The sequence below is a fragment of the Lissotriton helveticus genome, chromosome 7 (assembly GCF_964261635.1).
Source record: "Lissotriton helveticus chromosome 7, aLisHel1.1, whole genome shotgun sequence".
NCBI classification, from domain to species: Eukaryota; Metazoa; Chordata; class Amphibia; order Caudata; family Salamandridae; genus Lissotriton; species Lissotriton helveticus.
In genome coordinates, this window is record NC_136068.1 from 869123048 (window position 1) to 869140890 (window position 17843).

A 17843-nucleotide genomic window follows, 5' to 3' on the forward strand; every position below is an offset into this window, starting at 1 on the left:
AAAGTTGCAATTTAGTAGATTGTGAAATAACTACTACATTTGTAAATTAGTAGTGATTATTTACTACAGATTTCTCTATGATCAAAATGATTGTTTGCTGCAACAATGCCCACAAATTGAATGGGATTTTGCTGAGCAAATTCAGATTGAAACCAATTAAATCTCTATTTGAAAATAAAGAAACATAATTAAAATTCAGCAATTTCAGATACTTCATTATGAGGAAGTTATTCCCGTGCCTACAACATTTTCATATATAGCGCCAGAATGTTTTCTTAGGAACTGTAATCATATGCACAGTTATCCCAGTGCTTCTGCAGACTCAAACATAACATTTCCAGGATCATGGTTTGCTGGAACCGTGCAATGCAACAAAACTCACCTTCCTCACAGTTTTCTCCTTTGTAGCCTGCATTGCACACACAGTTTCCTTCGACACAAGAGCCGTGCCCTCCACACGAAGGATCGATGCATTGGTTGCTGGGTACATCACACTCTGGCCCCTTCCAACCACTGTAGCATATGCAGCTTCCTTTTGAATATTGGCCATTCCCACTGCATAGCACTGGACAGGCAGCTACAACGAGGAAAACAAAACAAGTAAAGCACTTGTTTGCATTTTACAAGCATGCTTTTCTATACACTTACATACATAAATTAATAGCATCTAGTCACAACATTTGCAATAAATAGACCACAGATTAATGATATGTTTAATTCAAAGGTGAGGTGTTTTTAATGTTTAAATCATTTTGTTATGCTACCTATCTTTCTGGTTCCAAGTTAGACACCCCTCATTTGTCTACCTTAGGTAATGTCTGCCTTATGAACTCTTTCTAATACTAGTTGTTTGAGTACTACATATTTTAAAGTCTTAAAACCGCCTCCTGATAAATATCCCTCAGGTATGGCTTACTTTTGTTTGCCTCGTGATTATTTCTTTAGTGCTCGATAAAAAAAAAAAAACAAGGATGTTCACTCAGCTCATTATTACATAAAATAATGAAAACGTCGGACTAAAAAAAATTATTGTACCTTTAAAAAGCAGGTTACCGAATAAAATAAATTAATATAAATATCTGATGCGAGAATACTTTGCATGGTGTTTCCAGCAGAAGTTACCACACTGTTTTGAAGTTCCAAAGCAGACACACAGAATGTGTAATGACCTGGCCCATATGGCCAACATGTGAAAGGATACTGCTTCCGTTAAGATTGACCATATAAGGGCTGCAAAGTGTATGCAATGGGTGCGCAAAGCATCCCTAAATGCATTGCGTGTCTCATAAATGTCATCAACAATGTCTTCTCTCCATCTGCAATACACTGAGGATAAGTTAAGTTCTGTAAGTGCTTTATTTCGCAATTTTTATGAGAGCTTTTGAAGCATTAACAGTAAATCAGCTGACCATTTTTCAGTCATTTGGGTTTGTTTTTTTACCCACGTACATTTTGTAACAGTTTGTATCAAGATACTTCTGGGTTTTGCCTTTTTGTTATTTTTGCTCGTTTGTTCACTGACACACTTGAATTTACGTTTATTTGTATATTTGTTAAATCTTTAAGTTTACCAGGGCATTACTTGTCTCTGGATCTTGGGTTTCTTTTATAGTGACACTATCTGATGGTTTTGGGAGTTTGTGTAGATGGTGGTTATGAAGTGTTGCTCCTGTAAGGGTGTGATTTCACTTGAAGAAAGAATAATTTCCTGAAGAAAGAATATTTTTAACTGTATGGTGCAGAGGGACTTCTGAACTCTGGGGCCGTATGCTTAAACATTCTGATATCCCGTTTAAATACTGAAATTTCCAGTGCTCAACAAGCCATGAAAGGTGAGTCTGAGAATATTTGTTAAATATAAATGACTGATGGGATTTTTGTGACTCACTGAGGTACTTTAAACATTAGCTTTAGTATGCTGTCTGTCACCGGACTTCCTTGATATAAGGGTCAGCTAGGATATGATGGTCCTTCAGTTCCATTCAAAACTGTTTTATTTAGAAAGGTTGCATGTTTTTGAAATGTATGTCTTTACGACATGTTTAGACCGAAAAAGCCCCAAACTCATTCACTTTTACTCTTTGACTGCAGTGTCACGATTTTTTGCCATCTTGACTTTGTGTGTTCAATTCATAGAGTGGTACTTTAACAATTTTAACATCAGTGAATTTCTTAGTTTTTTTGGGGGAAGATCCAGTCTCTTTTTGCAATCTCCCTCCCCCTTTGATACACAATGGTATTGTATGGTGGAAGACACAAACACACACACACACACACACACATACAACTATATATATGACCCCTACCCCAACAGAAGAGAGAACACACATGAGGGCTGCAGGTTTAAGGCTTCTTTATTGAATCTGGCCTCCCTCGACCCAGAAACCAGGAGAGACTTGTTTCGGCTGCACCCAGCAGACTTTGTGAATATATATATATTCACTGAAAAAACCATAGGTTATAGACCATATATAGTTAGGAATTAGCATTTAAAAAACCTTATTTTACTCACACAAAACCATTGAAATTCCATATATAGTTAGTTGCACTAACTATATATCGCGCACCCGTAATCCACTGCTGATGATGTCACATATTACATCATTCATGACATGGTCAGTGACATCACTGATGACATCACTGATGACATCTCAAATGACATCACTGATGACATCACTGATGACATCTCAAATGACATCACTGATGACAACATCCAGTGATTATGTGTTTCTGTAAAGTTTAAATATGTTTTACATATTGAAGAATGAGTGGATGTATAAGTGTCTGAATGAAGGTTTTAGTAGGTGCGTGATTGACTGTATGAGTGAGTGATTAAATGCGTCTTACTAAATGCACGGGTTAGTGACTAAACTGTCTGAAAGTGTGCATCAGCATGTCTGTTGTTGTGCAAGCTGCTGCATGTGTTGATCAGTAGCTATATAAGTAGCTATATGGGTTATTGATTGGTTGCACAAGTATTTGTATGGGAGACTGAGTGTGTGTATGACTGGCTGGGAGGTGTGTGACTGTGCAGATCAATGTGTACTTGTATCAGTGATTCTATAAGAGAGTAAGTATGTGTTAGTTTATGTTTTAAAATGTAAGGTACTCTATGTTTAACTGTGTAGATTAGAAAATGGAACTGTGATTGATTCTTTACAGGACTGACTAGGTGTGTGAGTAACTCCATGGATGAGTGGCAGAGTGTGAGTGTCTGTATAGGTGTATGAGTGCATATGATAGTGTTGTAAAGATGAGTGATTGTATGTATGAATGATTGTATGGGTGAATGAGTGAATGTGTGTGTAGACGTAGGAATCAGTGAGTGCGTATGTAGTAACTAGTATTGGTGTGTCAATGGTTTCAAAAATTATACTCTGTATTTAACACTGGGTGTAACAGAGGTTATATTAAAGTGTGAGGAGATGCATTGTATTGTCACATTAATGATATCATCATTGATGTGACCATTGATGTCAAATGAGATATCATCAGTGATGTCATTTGAGATGTCATCAGTGATGTCATCAGTGATGTCACTGACCATGTCATGAATGATGTAATATGTGACATCATCAGCAGTGGATTACGGGTGCGCGATATATAGTTAGTGCAACTAACTATATATGGAATTTCAATGGTTTTGTGTGAGTAAAATAAGGTTTTTTAAATGCTAATTCCTAACTATATATGGTCTATAACCTATGGTTTTTTCAGTGAATTTTCAAGGTTTTGTAAATGCTAATTCCTAACTATATATGGTCTATAACCTATGGTTTTTTCAGTGAATTTAATTGGTTTTTTAACAGCTAATATCTGTAGCTGTAAAATTTATTCTTCTTTAAATCCAAAAATATATTTTATATGTTTATGAATAATTATTTTTTTAAATATTTTTTTTTCTTCGTTCCCGCTTCGCGAATCGGGAACCTTACAGTAAAAAAATGTTCAGAAAAATAAAAAAAAAAGTTCTTTTCAGAACTACCTCCCCGTTATTAAAAAATTGGTACAATATTTGGAACTGTGCCAACCTCTATTTCTCTTAGTTCGCTTCCTAGTTCGCTCGCTGGTACGCGAACTGGAAGCGAACCAAAAACAGTAAGTATAAGAGAAGGAAACACACACTTATGTTAAAAGAAAGACAGCTATAGGGGAGTAAACTAGAGATACTATTACCCATAATCCACTACTGATGATGTCACATATTACATCATTCATGACATGCTCAGTGACATCATCAGCAGAGGATTGCGGGTTTTTTGGCAACATGCCTTATCGACGGTTTAATAACGCTGCCTTTTGCTTTATATAAGTTTTCAAATTGTATGAAATATATACCAATAGGTCTTTATGAACCTTTAGGTAGTGCTTTTGTTCATGAGGTCTGGTCGCTTCCATACACATACAGATGTTTCAAAGATGATCAAGAAGTTTATCTGAATGGAGAGGAATGCACTGAGACGCCAGATCATTCACTAATGTGTAGGCACATACAGTTACACGATTCATGCAACAAACACCGACCAAATATGGCTTGCGTGATGCAAGGCACGCCAGTTCCTGCTATCATCCCCACGTTCAAGTTGTTGGAAAATGGTAGTTATTTGATGCTCAATAATGAAGATTGTTCTGAGTTAATTAAAAGTATTCCTTTTATCGTAACAGTAAGTGAACGGGTTATTTGCTGCAGAAATGTTCTATTTCCTCCCACACATGAACATAGGGAGTTTTCAATCTGGCCACAAATACCAACCTTGGGACACGTTTCAACGGCATGACAAGAATAAGAGCTCTTTTGTCTCAGAGAGAGGTGGCCTTGAGTTCGGCCCGTGAAACTTTCGTACTTCACATAGCGAACACCCGTACACAGGTTTGCCTTTCAATTTCAGCAACATATTTCCGACTATCTTTAACGCATCCTCCACAAAATCCCTGGCACACTTTTTTAAAGTTGTTACCAGTGGTCTCGTGACTTCATTTGAGAAAATCTTTGGAGTCATCCCTGCTCCTTTTCATTCCATTTTCTCCACTCTGGTTCGTGGATTGCATTTTTACTTGCATTACCAGCGGACGCTCTTGTGCTTTTTTACATTTTTAAATATGGATGTCCCTCCTATGCAACCTCCGACCCTGCAGCTGCTGACACTATTCCGCAATCGCATGCTAGAATATTATGGCACAATGCCGTTGGCGATATTAAGCACGGCATATGGATTATCTTTTCGGTTCTCCTACTTCACCTGTGTCCAGCCTGTATTTCACTGCCTGACCTGTGATTTCGATTGGGCCATTGATTTGTGTCTCTGCGGACCGGTTTCTCCTGACGTCGACTTTAATCAGCTGATGACTCCTATCATTACTCACGAGTTGATTTGTCCTGGCGAAAGGATTATGGCTGTGGCATTGATGCATGGACTACTTGGTCCCTGGAATTTACTGGCGGCAGCACAGTCTTTCTTGGAACACAGCTTTCTTGAAAACCCACCGAGCTGTCCTCTGATGGTGATAGAGGATCCGGTGCTGGGAGAGCACGTATGTTCTTTTCCGCTTTTAAATTGGATGGCTGAACTGTTTTCGGATGAAGACGGTGACTTCCTGTTGGAGGCTGTTGCAGCTTATTTTGCATACACAGTTATGTCATAGACCTTTTTCATGTTTCATATGCTGAGTACTAGCATTTCATTGACAATTCATTGACTTAATTGTCAAGTTTTTATTATTTACCTTGCCTATTGGCTTAAGACTCGATAAAGTACTTGGCTGTTTTATTTTTCTTTAGCATTGAATTTTCCTAGTTTTTAATGCTTTACCTTGCGGACCGTCCACATATAAACTTGCAATCTGCTCTCATGAGATGGCACTTCTATTATCTTATTCAGTTCGTTTCCGGATCATGGGGAGGTGTCATCTAGGTCCTGGATATCTTTACACCGTGTTAAGTTAGCATGGGCTCATTACCGGTTTAAACGCCATTTTTCCTTTTTTGCAACTTCTGCACACGACATTTAGTTGTTGCTTTAGCTTTCCACCTAGTAGTTCATCGTGGTTTACATGAGAATAATATGTTATTGGTCTACTATCTGCTTTACTTGTTAAACTATATCTGTACAGCGAGTGCTAAAGTTTCAAGAACAACACGGTACAGAATTGTTATGAGGTCTGATCTCCACGACTTCATACTCATAACATAAGTGCAACTTCTGCCAATTCTGGGCATGAGGCGGGTTTTATATTGCTTTGCCGAACACACATACACAACAGTTGATGCGGTTCACATGAAGAGAGAGCTGGTGTATGCTGATGTGATTCCTTCAAATCTAAGACACTAAAGTATGGGCACGCCCTAAACCAACACAAAGAGACCTTCTTAGCAAATAATATAATATGTGTATTAGGGAGGGTGAGATATAAGCAGCCGCGGGCCGTGGAGGGAGTTACGGTGAGGCAGGGAGGCGGGGAGGGGGAGAAGCAGGGTGGAGCCCTCTCTACCTTGCCCCTCCCCCTCCCCGCCTCCCTGCCCCACCGTAACTCCCTCCACGGCCCGCGGCTGCTTATAAGTGTTGCTAACTCTTATTCATTTACAGCATGTTAACATACTGTCACCATTCGCTTTTTATGTACTAGTAACTATGCTGGTAATTTTGCTACTGATAATATGTGTACTTGTATTCTCCACCCTGCTTCTCCCCCTCCCCGCCTCCCTGCCTCACCGTAACTCCCTCCACGGCCCGCGGCTGCTTATAAGTGTTGCTAACTCTTATTCATTTACAGCATGTTAACATACTATCACCATTCACTTTTTATGTACTAGTAACTATGCTGGTAATTTTGCTACTGATAATATGTGTACTTTTATTATCTAAGGTACTACGCCTGAGAAGACGGCATTAGTAAATAAACATTTCAAATACACATGTATTCTTCTTAACTCCATGTTCTGGTTTCTAAGAAATATATAACGACCGACTGTTCATGAGTTCCACGTATCCTGAGGTACTATAAGTTCATATTCTGGATTGTCTAAACATTGAGACTTTGTTATATCCAATGTGACACTGTACCTAGCTTGCTAAATAGTTTTTGATTACTAACGTGAGTTTTGGGACACCCTAATTCGCCGAGGTTCCAATCCTCTGTCCACAGTTCTGTGTGAGAACAGAAACCCTGCGACAGGGGCACCCCCGACCCTTGCTGGAGCTTCATCACACTTGCGATACAACTCCAGCAATGCGCCACCTTTACGGCACAGATACATCACGCATCTGTGCTGTTTTTGCCCCGTGATGCGCCGCATTGTAAATGCAGCACACCATAGGTGACGGAACAGCGGCACAGAATGACTAACACATCCCTGGTGATGCGCCAGTCATCATAAATCTATCCCTATGCTTCTTATCTTGTTAGAGATGAACCGCCATATGTATCATCAAAGTTATTTGCATTTCCTAAATAGCGAACTTTAAGGAATAAATAGCGATTCTTTACCATTCCTAGTTTGCGATGAGCTATTTGCTAATTAGCCGAATGTAGCCCAATGAAGCCCAATGTAGCCCAATGTAGCCCAAAGATGGCCGCCAGACACACAAAAAAACAAATGTAGCCCAAATATCAGCCAGATGTAGCCCAACTATAGCCCAGTGACAGAATGACCAATCAGCTTCGCAAACCTCCGTTACGCGAAGCGGAGCGCTGTTACAGATATATATCTTTTTTTGAACGTTAATTTCTCAAAATCCACTGGAGCACATATATTGAGACCTAGCAAAGGCACATCGGGCTACCAGTCCCTAATATTTTGCCAAGTTTCGTGCAAATCCATTCAGCCGTTCAATTATTATTTTTATTATTTTTTTTTGCCCCGCGGGGCCCTTTTAAAACCTCCACATCAAACCTAGGGGGTCAGCGAGGATCTACTATGCCCCCTTCTAGTTATTTCCCCCTTTGTTTTGACCTCCTCTTGTCTCTCGATCCTACCGAGAGACAAGATGGCGGCCGCTACGGACTGTTTGGAATGTTGACAGACGCCGGAGAACCAATCAGCTTCGCTTCACAAAGCTCCGTTGCGCGAAAAGTCCGCGAACCTGAGCGCTAACCGGTCCGCTGTTACAGATATATATCTTTTTTTAAACGTTAATTTCTCAAAATCCACTGGAGCACATATATTGAGACCTACAAAAGGCACATCGGGCTACCAGTCCCTACAATTTTGCCAAGTTTCGTGCAAATCCATTCAGCCGTTCGGGCTAAAAGTGAGGCCAACCGCCCTATGGAAAACTCAATGTTAAAAACACGTTTTGGGACCCCCCTTTTTTCTCGACCCCCCCTGGACGAAACCCCCCCCAATTTTCAGGGGCTGCTCAGAAACAAAATGTGCCATTTTCCTGAAAATTTCAGCCAATTCCGTCCACAAACGCCAAAGTTATTAGACATAGAATTTTCAAAAAACCCATAGAGAAAAAATCCTAACTATATATACCTACTGGCGACCGCCAGTAGGTAATATATATATATGTATATGCTTGTCTGGACAGCTGCAGGGTGTATCTGCTTGCTTTCCTCTTGCTGTCTCCCGTTTTCTTTCATTGTTTTGTCTTTTCAGAACAAGGGTTCCTATTCCTTGAAACCTCTTTACCTAAATAAAAGAATCCATCACTTTACAATTCGCTTTCCATTCACCATGCTGTGTCTCTGCCATCCAGTGTTGCAGAGGGACAGGGAGGATTTATTCCAGCTTTTAGTGAAGCCAGCATAGGATTTGCAGTCACCAATAGTGACAAGAAGTCTGCAAATGGAGGTATGGAGGTCAGCCGTAGATAAGAGGATGACATCCATGATAATGCTATAAACTTCCCCAGGCATGAGGTTCTTTCTGGCATCCAATGTGCCAGGGGCTCAACTGCTAATGCAACGAGCAAAGGTGATAAGGAGCAGGCTTGTCTAGTGCCCCGACCTAGTGCAAATGTGTGTGATAATAGACATTTACTCTTATGGCGGTAGTTGCTTTTGAATATAATAGAGTGGCAGGTCAGAAAGTAACAACCCTCACTCATCACCCTCAAGACCCCAAACCGAAGCCAATGCTCAATTGCATCGAATTCCATCACAACACTGACTAACTAGATTGTGAGAAGTCCCTTTGAGACATATTCATAATTCATACAATCTGAAGGCAACACATATTCATTCCTGATGGTCGTAGTGAATAAAAGCCTATTGGTCCATAGAACATAGGTAGGAGCCCATTTGCCATTATTTTCTCTAAAATTGTGGTTTCCATACTAAGGAAGGAAATACGCCTATATAAAGAATATGTTTCTGTGGGTTTACCTAGTTGGTGTATCCAACTTATTTTGGAGGAACTCATGTCTACAGACAAGAATTCTACTTCATTTTGTCCATGAAAGAAGTGAGAACGATCAGAGCCAAGTTTATGAGATAGTCTCTGGCAAAATTCAGTAGTCAGTCATGTTTGAACTTGTGTTGTCTTCTTTTTATTGATACATTATTATTCTCTGTTTTTTTGGCATTGCTGATAGGCGTCTTTACGGCATTTTATTTTGAGAGCCAGAACGGTGTTCTTCTCCAGCCAGCTTCTTCCCTAGCCAAGTAATGCCCACCTCTCATATCCCAGTTATGGACTGAGTAGCAGAATAAAACTGATTGTTATTAATATACATGTTCATTAAATTCAAATTTGCAGATCTCTTGTGCATTGTTATCACCAGGATTAGACTGGGAACCCAAAGCAGAACTGGCAATTTTGTCAGCCCAGCTCCCGCCCCCATCCCGTGTGGAGGGCCAACAAGTATGAAGCACTGCAGCTTTTGTTGCTGGGGGCGATATTGCAGCACTGCTGCAAAACCGACCCCCAGTAACAAAACTGTCCCCCACCGCTGAAAAGCCAGACCCACTACCAGCCTCCCGGGGAAAGTCCGATGCCTGCTATGGCCAGTATAGCCCTGATGATACCTTCAAACATTTGTGACTAGTAAGAAACACACCTTATGGTATGAACTAGAAATACGACATAAAACATTACTTTCTTTCTGTAGGATATTATTTCAATTACCCATATGTGAAGGAATACCACTCCCAAAACTACTCGCAGAGCCTCTTCAAATCCATATATAGCTGCCGTAATCTTCCATGGCAACCTGGTAATCAGTGCTTCTTTAAGATTTGGGATTCTCTGATACTTCTCTGTGAAACTGAACTTCAAAATGTATGCTGCCACTACAATCTTGGTCTTTCTAGTCTTTACTTTCCATGGAGCATCTTTTCATAAAGTCCTTCTATGATGTCTACTTTGTAGAACAATGAAGATACAAAAAGAGTAATTGACAATTCATGCTCGAGGGTCCTAATATACTCTTCTGGTGTGCCTGAAAAACAACAGTATATTCTTGCTACCATATTATCTCCCTAGTATTCCTGTCCAGTTTTGTTGTGGTTCCAATAATATTTATGTTGCTAAGCATGCATTTGCAGAATCTGGAAATGTATTTCTGTTACATCTTCTCTAAGGGATCTCTCATCCCAAATGGCCGTGCAATCATGCTCTCTGCTATGTGAACAGACACACTGTATACTTTAGTGGTTACACCATTGGCCATATAACAAGGAGGCCCCGATCTTAGCATTTAACTTGTGGGTAAATTTCTGGGGTGGCTCCGCCGCTATGGTGGTGGAGCATCGCCCCACTGCTTTTAAGCAGTGCGAGGAAGAAGAAACACAAAATGATAATAACTTAGAGTTATTGTCATTTTATGTTTCCTGCCTCTTTTGCGGGCGGGTGGGTGGGCAGGGTTGCCCTGCTCACTGAGCAGGGCAGGGGAGGAGAGGTTTGCCCACAACAAAGTGCACAATGACTGTTTGGTTGGCCCTCTCGGGCCGCCAAAACCAATCATGCACAGTTTCCCTGTTCTCCATGCAGGCTGCATATTAGCCTGCATGGAGAATATGTCCACCCCTCCAGCCCCTGGCTGAGTGCCGTGTCATGGCACTCAGATCAATCACAATGCTGCATTACAGTGTTGTGATTGGTCAGTGGAGCCTGGCTGCTTCTTAATCCAAGATGAGAGCAGAAGCAGTGTTGGACCCGGGGGCAAAGTGAGTCTTTTTTTCTTCAATTGCGCATCACAATCCTTCGTGCGACTTCTCGTGCGACATCCCCCCTGCAGCATACCCCCACAACATACCCCCTGTGACATACTCCCCCCGCCACCCGCTAGCCATGCCGGCTGCCACTGGTATATTGTATAGCCGTCGCTGAATGTTTTATCACCCAGAACCTCAGTTCTTAAAATGAAAAAGAATGGGAAGTATTAATATACAATTCAAACTTATCCTTAACCGCATGCGTGCGGTAGGATTTCCGCCCGTACGCTGGGTTTTACGGATTCGCATGTTACGTGACGAGCTGGGCTCGTCATGAGCGTGCGAGGAGGCTACCTCATGACGAGCCCAGCTCGTCATCAGCGTCGAAGGGGTTAATACCCTTAGTCCAGCCTATATATTGCTGCAAAGGTTTGGTCTATGACATTCTAACACATCCACGCAGCTGAACTATATTTGTGTTGAATGCCACGACTATGGCTGTGAGAGGTGCTCATGTCTAAAATCCGCTGTGACCTGCAGGCCATTAGTTAATGATATCAGGTCTATGGAGATGCTCTGGGCTACATCTATCATTGCTGTGGTGATCAGTAACCTCTACTCTCCAACAGCCAAGGAAATGCATTGGATGTGATAGCGAGTCAATGGAAGTCTTTTGGGATAGTTCTATCCATGAGGATCATGTTATTCTACTCTCTCACAACCAAGGGAATGCAGTGGGTATGATAGCAAAAAAACCATAGCGATGCTCTGGACCAGCTCGATCATTGCCATGATGATCATGTGGACCTAACTTCACACAAGTAAAGAAATGCTACAGGTACATCAGGACCATAGTAATGGCCTGGGTCAGCTCTATCATTGCTATGGTGATCATGTGACCCTAACCTCTGGCACTGCTCTCTCAAAACCAGTAAGATGCTATAGATTCTGTGTCTGTGCTTTGTTCTCTCAGAACTATGCACTACTATAGGTATGCTGGCTCAATTTGTGAGGTGATGATGTTGCCAGGATTTCTCAGAGCCGGTGTGATCCTATGAGCATCCTTTCCTAACACTGTGGCGATTCTGAGGCTGTGCTCTCAATGAGTCGTAGAGATGTTTGGCTGTTCTTTCTTGGACCTGCGGAGATACGATGGGGCTATTGCTCAGCTTCACAGACCTGCTGTTTGAGTGCTCTCCCTCACCCAACACGATGCAGTCGCCATTTTCTCTGTGACCCAGAAACATGCTTTATAGGAAGAGTTCCTGGAAATGTAAAGATACTGCGGGCATCTTCTCTCGCTAGCTATAAAAAACTGAAAACTACTGTGCGCATGGAGAAGTGTTAGAATTGTTGACAAATTGATATATACACCACTTATCATTATCAGTAATAATCATAATTAGCCGGTCAGATAGGTTTGAGGGGTAAACCCAGTGGGCTATAAAGTTAAATGACAAACATCTCGTGCAGGGGATCCGTCTTCGCTGTAATTTAAACACCAATAGCCACATTTACAGTGAGGGAGAGAGCTATTCTACTAAGCCTTTCCGGCTGTATGCCTGTCACGCTGCTGCGGCCTTCCAAAGCAAACATCTGCATGTATTATTAGCCACAAAGCAAGTGTATGAGGCATACTGCTTCTGTTATGAACAATGACTATATAAACAACTTATGCATGAGCGCCGGTCTGTAATTTGGAACCATTCATCCAACAAATGACAACAATTGCAATGAATTTAAGAATGATGTGTTTTGCCCCAACCATAAATTAGGAATCTTTTGACTGTTGTTCGCCTACTTCAGAATCTGAAGCAGGGGTGGGCACATTTCACCTCACCCCTTCCATAAGAGGTGTCTCTGCTTGGCAGAAGGATAGGGAAATCCGAAATGAAGTCAACATTTTGAGGGGGAAAATGACGTTGCTAATGTCAAGAAAATCCTTTGTTATGAAACTTTATTTTTAACATTTTTAGGAGAAATACTTTTACCAAACCATAACTGTAGCACCATTTATACTATTGCGGGTGGGGGTGAGAGGGTGTGTCAGTCGGTAGCTGTTGTCAACAAGTTGCATTTAGTAGAAAATATACTGTATACATTGAGTGTAAAGATAGGATGTCAAACACTGTAAAAAATATACCCATATAACAAACACTTTTCGTTAATAAAATTAAAAAAACACATTCTCTTCTTTAGCTTAGAAATGATACCGCTGAGCTGCAATCCCCACTCATCAAAGGCTCAAGGTAATGAAAGTCAAAACCTCTTTCTCCTCTTGATTGACTACTCATTAAGTCCACCTCTCCGTTATTTTAATTGACCACTAGTTCGACCTAACCCTTACATTATCAGTCAAACATTTCGACTAGATAGATTCACTATTCGAACTTCACTCAGTCAATGAGTTGTGGAAGTTCAAATAATCGGGGTGCACCACGCCATGTTCCACAATGCATTATTTCTCCCCCCTGACATTACAGTTGTGTTTACGGTTGTTTTTCACTTTTACTGTTTTGGATCTAGTTGTGTGTTTTCGTTTGGGTGTCCAACTGCTATGCACTGGTATTGTATTATTTTCTGGAGGAAATCAGCTCTAAATGAATGATGGAGTTGTGCGTGCCAGTAGCTTCCCTTATATGAATATCAACAATAAGTATAATCATTTCTTGTTTTGTAAAAATCAAAAATAAAATAAAAGTAAGTACAGGAGCCTAAAGTATTTCTACTCAGCCCGCTGCCAAGGATGACTTTATTTGCTTCCACTCATGCATCTTTCTTCCACCATAAGACACTTCTACAGTTATTACCACCAGTGGTGGCTCCTCCGCAATGGCGGAGGAGCATCACCCCACTGCCTGGCTCAGAGGCAGCAAATGTATTGTTTTATTTACCATTTGCTGGCTCTTATCCAGAAGTTGGGAGGGGCGGGGCCGAGGCATGGGAGGAAGGAGGAGGAGTGTGTTGTGCACTCCAATCCCTAAACAGCCGCGGTCGGTAGGGGAGTACCTGCCGGGGCGGCGATGTGGGGAGGGGGAGGGACAGGGTGGGGGTTAGTAATGTATGGATAATGGAGGTTTGCAGGTAAGTAAACATTTAAATAAATCAAACTAATTTCGTTACGCGCACTGCATTGCATTTGGGGATGCAGTGCGCGCAACAAAATTTGTTTTATTTATTAAGTTGTTTACTTACCACCAATTATCCATATGCCGTTTTTTAGCACCGGCCACCCTGCCCCTCCCCCGCCCCGCCTCTCTGCCCCACCACAACTCCCTCCACGGGCCGCGGCTGTCCCTAAGTGCGCATATGTGTTTTGGACAGCCATCTCAGGCTAACCAAAACACACATGCTCAATTAGGTTTTCTATAGCCCAGCTGCATTGAGCAGCCAGGTCGGAGAAACCCCACAGATTCCCTGGTCTGAGCAGGACGTCTTCCCTGCCTGGTAAAACCAGGGAGGATTGGATGGGAGTCCATCCCAGGGGCTGCAAGGACCTCACCAAGGAAGAGGAGGAGAAGCGGCGCGATGCTGGATGAGGGCAGTGGCTGAAGGTAAGTTTTATTTTAATTTTATATTGTATTCCCAACACCCCCCGCACAACACCTCCCGCATGACACCACCTGCCCCTCCATCCTTTGCTTATGGCGGCCACCCCTGATTACCACTCACTTGATCTCATTTTAGCAGGTTCTTTATTACATTCCTGGCGTTGCCCTTTGTCCCTGTTTTCCTGACATTCTCATCCTCTTACTACCCCATTTCTACAATTCTATCTCTTAGTTTGTGTCAAAATCTTATCATAAAAAATAATTCTTAGCTCCAAAAATGAGTGCTGCTAGTCCCCACCATGTGCAACCACCGGCACAACTTTAGCACTTGAATTTATACCAAGACGTTCATATTATTGCCAAAGAGAGTTATTGGGAACAGATACCGTCTTTTACAGGTCTACAGGACTGCTGTCAAAACGCCGCGCTTGAAGTAAGAAAGCGGTAGAGATACACATTTTCAGTAGGACAAAAACCTCATCAGGTGCATCAAATCCCTGACATTCAGAAACCTTGTGGGAAAGCTGCACACGCTGACTTAAGCACTAAAGTATGGATGCTTTAATTAATCCGGGGTGATTTAATTGCTTCAGTTAAGTGGAAATCGGGTTAAAAATGATGCAGCGCATGCTGAGGTGTGTTAAAAACATGACATATGAGCAGGATGAATCGATAAATTAAAAGTGCACAGATGTTTTAATTAAACCCAGAGAAGTTAATGAAGACCACTAGAGACGTTTAAGCCTTATGATTAATTCAATTAATTTAAAATACCCGAAGAGAGATACGGGGAAGCCTCTGTTTTGAGACTTATAAAAAGTTTGTAATCGATAAGGACTTAAGCTGTTCTCCATTCATAGTGTAAAATTAGAATTTTTGCTACCTGCTAGCATTTTTTCTTACAAAACGTAGAATCAGTCCCATCAAATACACTTCATTTCACTTCCTCTGAGAAGGAAACACTACATAGAAAAAACATGATATAAAAAAAGGATGTCCATGCTTTTTTCCTTTTTTCCTTCCAAAGGCATCTTACCTTTATATCTGAAATCCAATAGCCCATTTGTATAACCTAAATGCTTTCGAGAGCTGACCTTTCGAGTAACACACGCTTACTCTAGAGAAGAAAGATAGAAATAGGGACATACCAATGGTTGTATGATGGAATCACGCATGCAATTATATCTCATGCTTTAACAGCTTGGTCTTTACAACGACCACGTCTTTGCCACACATGCCTTTACCACGCATGCCTTTACCACGCATGCCTTTACCATGCATGCCTTTACAACGAGTTTTGTTGTAAAGGCACGATTGATAAAGGCATATGCATGGCAAAGATCACGCCCCTGCCCTGAGCTATAAAACCTGGCCCCCAGACCTGCAAACTAGCCCACCCCCAGCTCTAAAATCCACCCTCACTCCACCTTAAACCCTATAACCTGGCCTCCCGCCCTATAAAAATCCAGAGCCTAGCCCCACCTCTGTGAGGCCTAACACCGGCCCCCAGCACTAAAAACGACATGACCCCCCCGCTCTGAGCTCTAAAACCCAGCCCTAAAAAACGTCCCCAACCCCAGCCTCCCACCCTGAGCCCTAAAACCGGTCCCCAACCCTAAAAACGACCTCGACTCCCCCCCTGGGTCTTAAAACCCGCCCTAGCCCTACTTACCAAGCCGCATCACAATCCTTCATGTCCTGATTCTTTCTCTTTCCCCATCCCATCTTTGTGCCCATGCGGTTTGAATCTGGAGCGCTGACTGCCTTTAACACGCATTTGCATGGTAAAGGCAAGCGTGTAACACTTGTGGTGTAACGGAATGCGTTATTCCACTCATGGTTGTAAATGCCATTTCCCTATACCAATTAATTTAACACCTCCTTATAAATGATGGAGTGTCTACATTAATATCAATTGATTGGGGATACAGAGGTAAGTAAGCATTAGATAATATCTCAGAATCCAACCTACTGGCAACTGACAAACTAAAGGGGGCAGATTGAAAAGAGGGGTTTGAACAGAAGAGGAAGCAAATTAAAATCATACGTTGGTTGCCAGGACCCGGATTCATCAAGCTGAGCTTCAACTCCTCTTGAGAGTACTGACGGGCCTCTGGTTATGCCCTTCCTCACAATGCTTGCTGACTTTACAGGGGTCCCTGTGCTAGCAGAGTTATAGGGCAATTTGTAAACATTCTTAAGAACCCTTATTAGACTTGCAGAGTTAGATGAGGGCCGAAAGACATAGGCTGTCACTACAAGGGGATGTCAATCCATTGATCCTCATGCAAGCGGTGGTGTAACTGGGCTGCAAGAAACACCTTTTAAATAAAACCAAAAGACCAATGATCTGTCACCAGTTTATAGGATAACTTAAGATGGGCAAGACCAGAGAATCATTTATTTATTTTGGATTCTTTTGTATCACATTTTCACCAGACGCAGGTGTCACTGTGCTATACAGAGCACTTGAAGCCAGCAGAAAGTATGGGTGGGTACAGTTACACTCACGATCACGCTTAAGATAAATGTTTTAAACACAAAGGGGCCTATTCGGATGGCGGTCAGACTTTTTGTGGCTGCCACGGTAGCGGAGATTGGGTCCGACCGCCATGCGGGCGGTGGTCCCGCACATGATATTATGATGTGACCGTCGCACGCATGGCAGTGATTGGGTCTGACCGCCATGCTTCCAGCGGTCTCACCCGTTGAATTATGATGGGCCCGCCACCGCAGAGGTCGCATTCTGCAGCTTTAACATTGTGGTGGGTGGTGCTGGCAGCAGCACCGCTGTGTCACGAAAACAAGTATGTTGTGCATTTCGCTGCATTACGTGGTAGGCACTGCACTGTGCCTGCCACTTGGTGCAGTGAAAAGGTACCCCCCAGTGCACCCACACCCCCCAACATGAGGGGGGCCCACAATGGGCCCCCGAACGCAATCCCCACTAGCCTTTCCACAGCAGAGAGACTGCCGCAGAAAAGCTGGCTTCCGCATGCATCCTAATCCGGACGGCAGAAAAAGCTAGGCACTGGCACCATTTTAGCGGTCCAGCTCTGCCCACCAGGCCAGCGGGTGGATTGCTACCGGCGGAAAAGTGGCAGACAGATATTCACACCGCCGCAGTCACCACCGCCATCATAATCTAACCGGCGTTTTTCAAGGTTACGATGACGGTGCTTAGGCTACCGCCAG

General features: G+C 42.4%; 1 protein-coding gene across 1 annotated transcript in view; it reads right to left on the reverse strand.

The window, feature by feature from the left end:
• Positions 1–17843, reverse strand: part of TENM2 (teneurin transmembrane protein 2) — a 1287822-nt gene that overhangs the window by 359595 nt on the left and 910384 nt on the right. The window contains exon 10 of the mRNA XM_078653379.1: positions 383–577. Within this exon, the coding sequence (XP_078509505.1) occupies positions 383–577 (195 nt within the window). The remainder of the gene's footprint in view (positions 1–382; positions 578–17843) is intronic.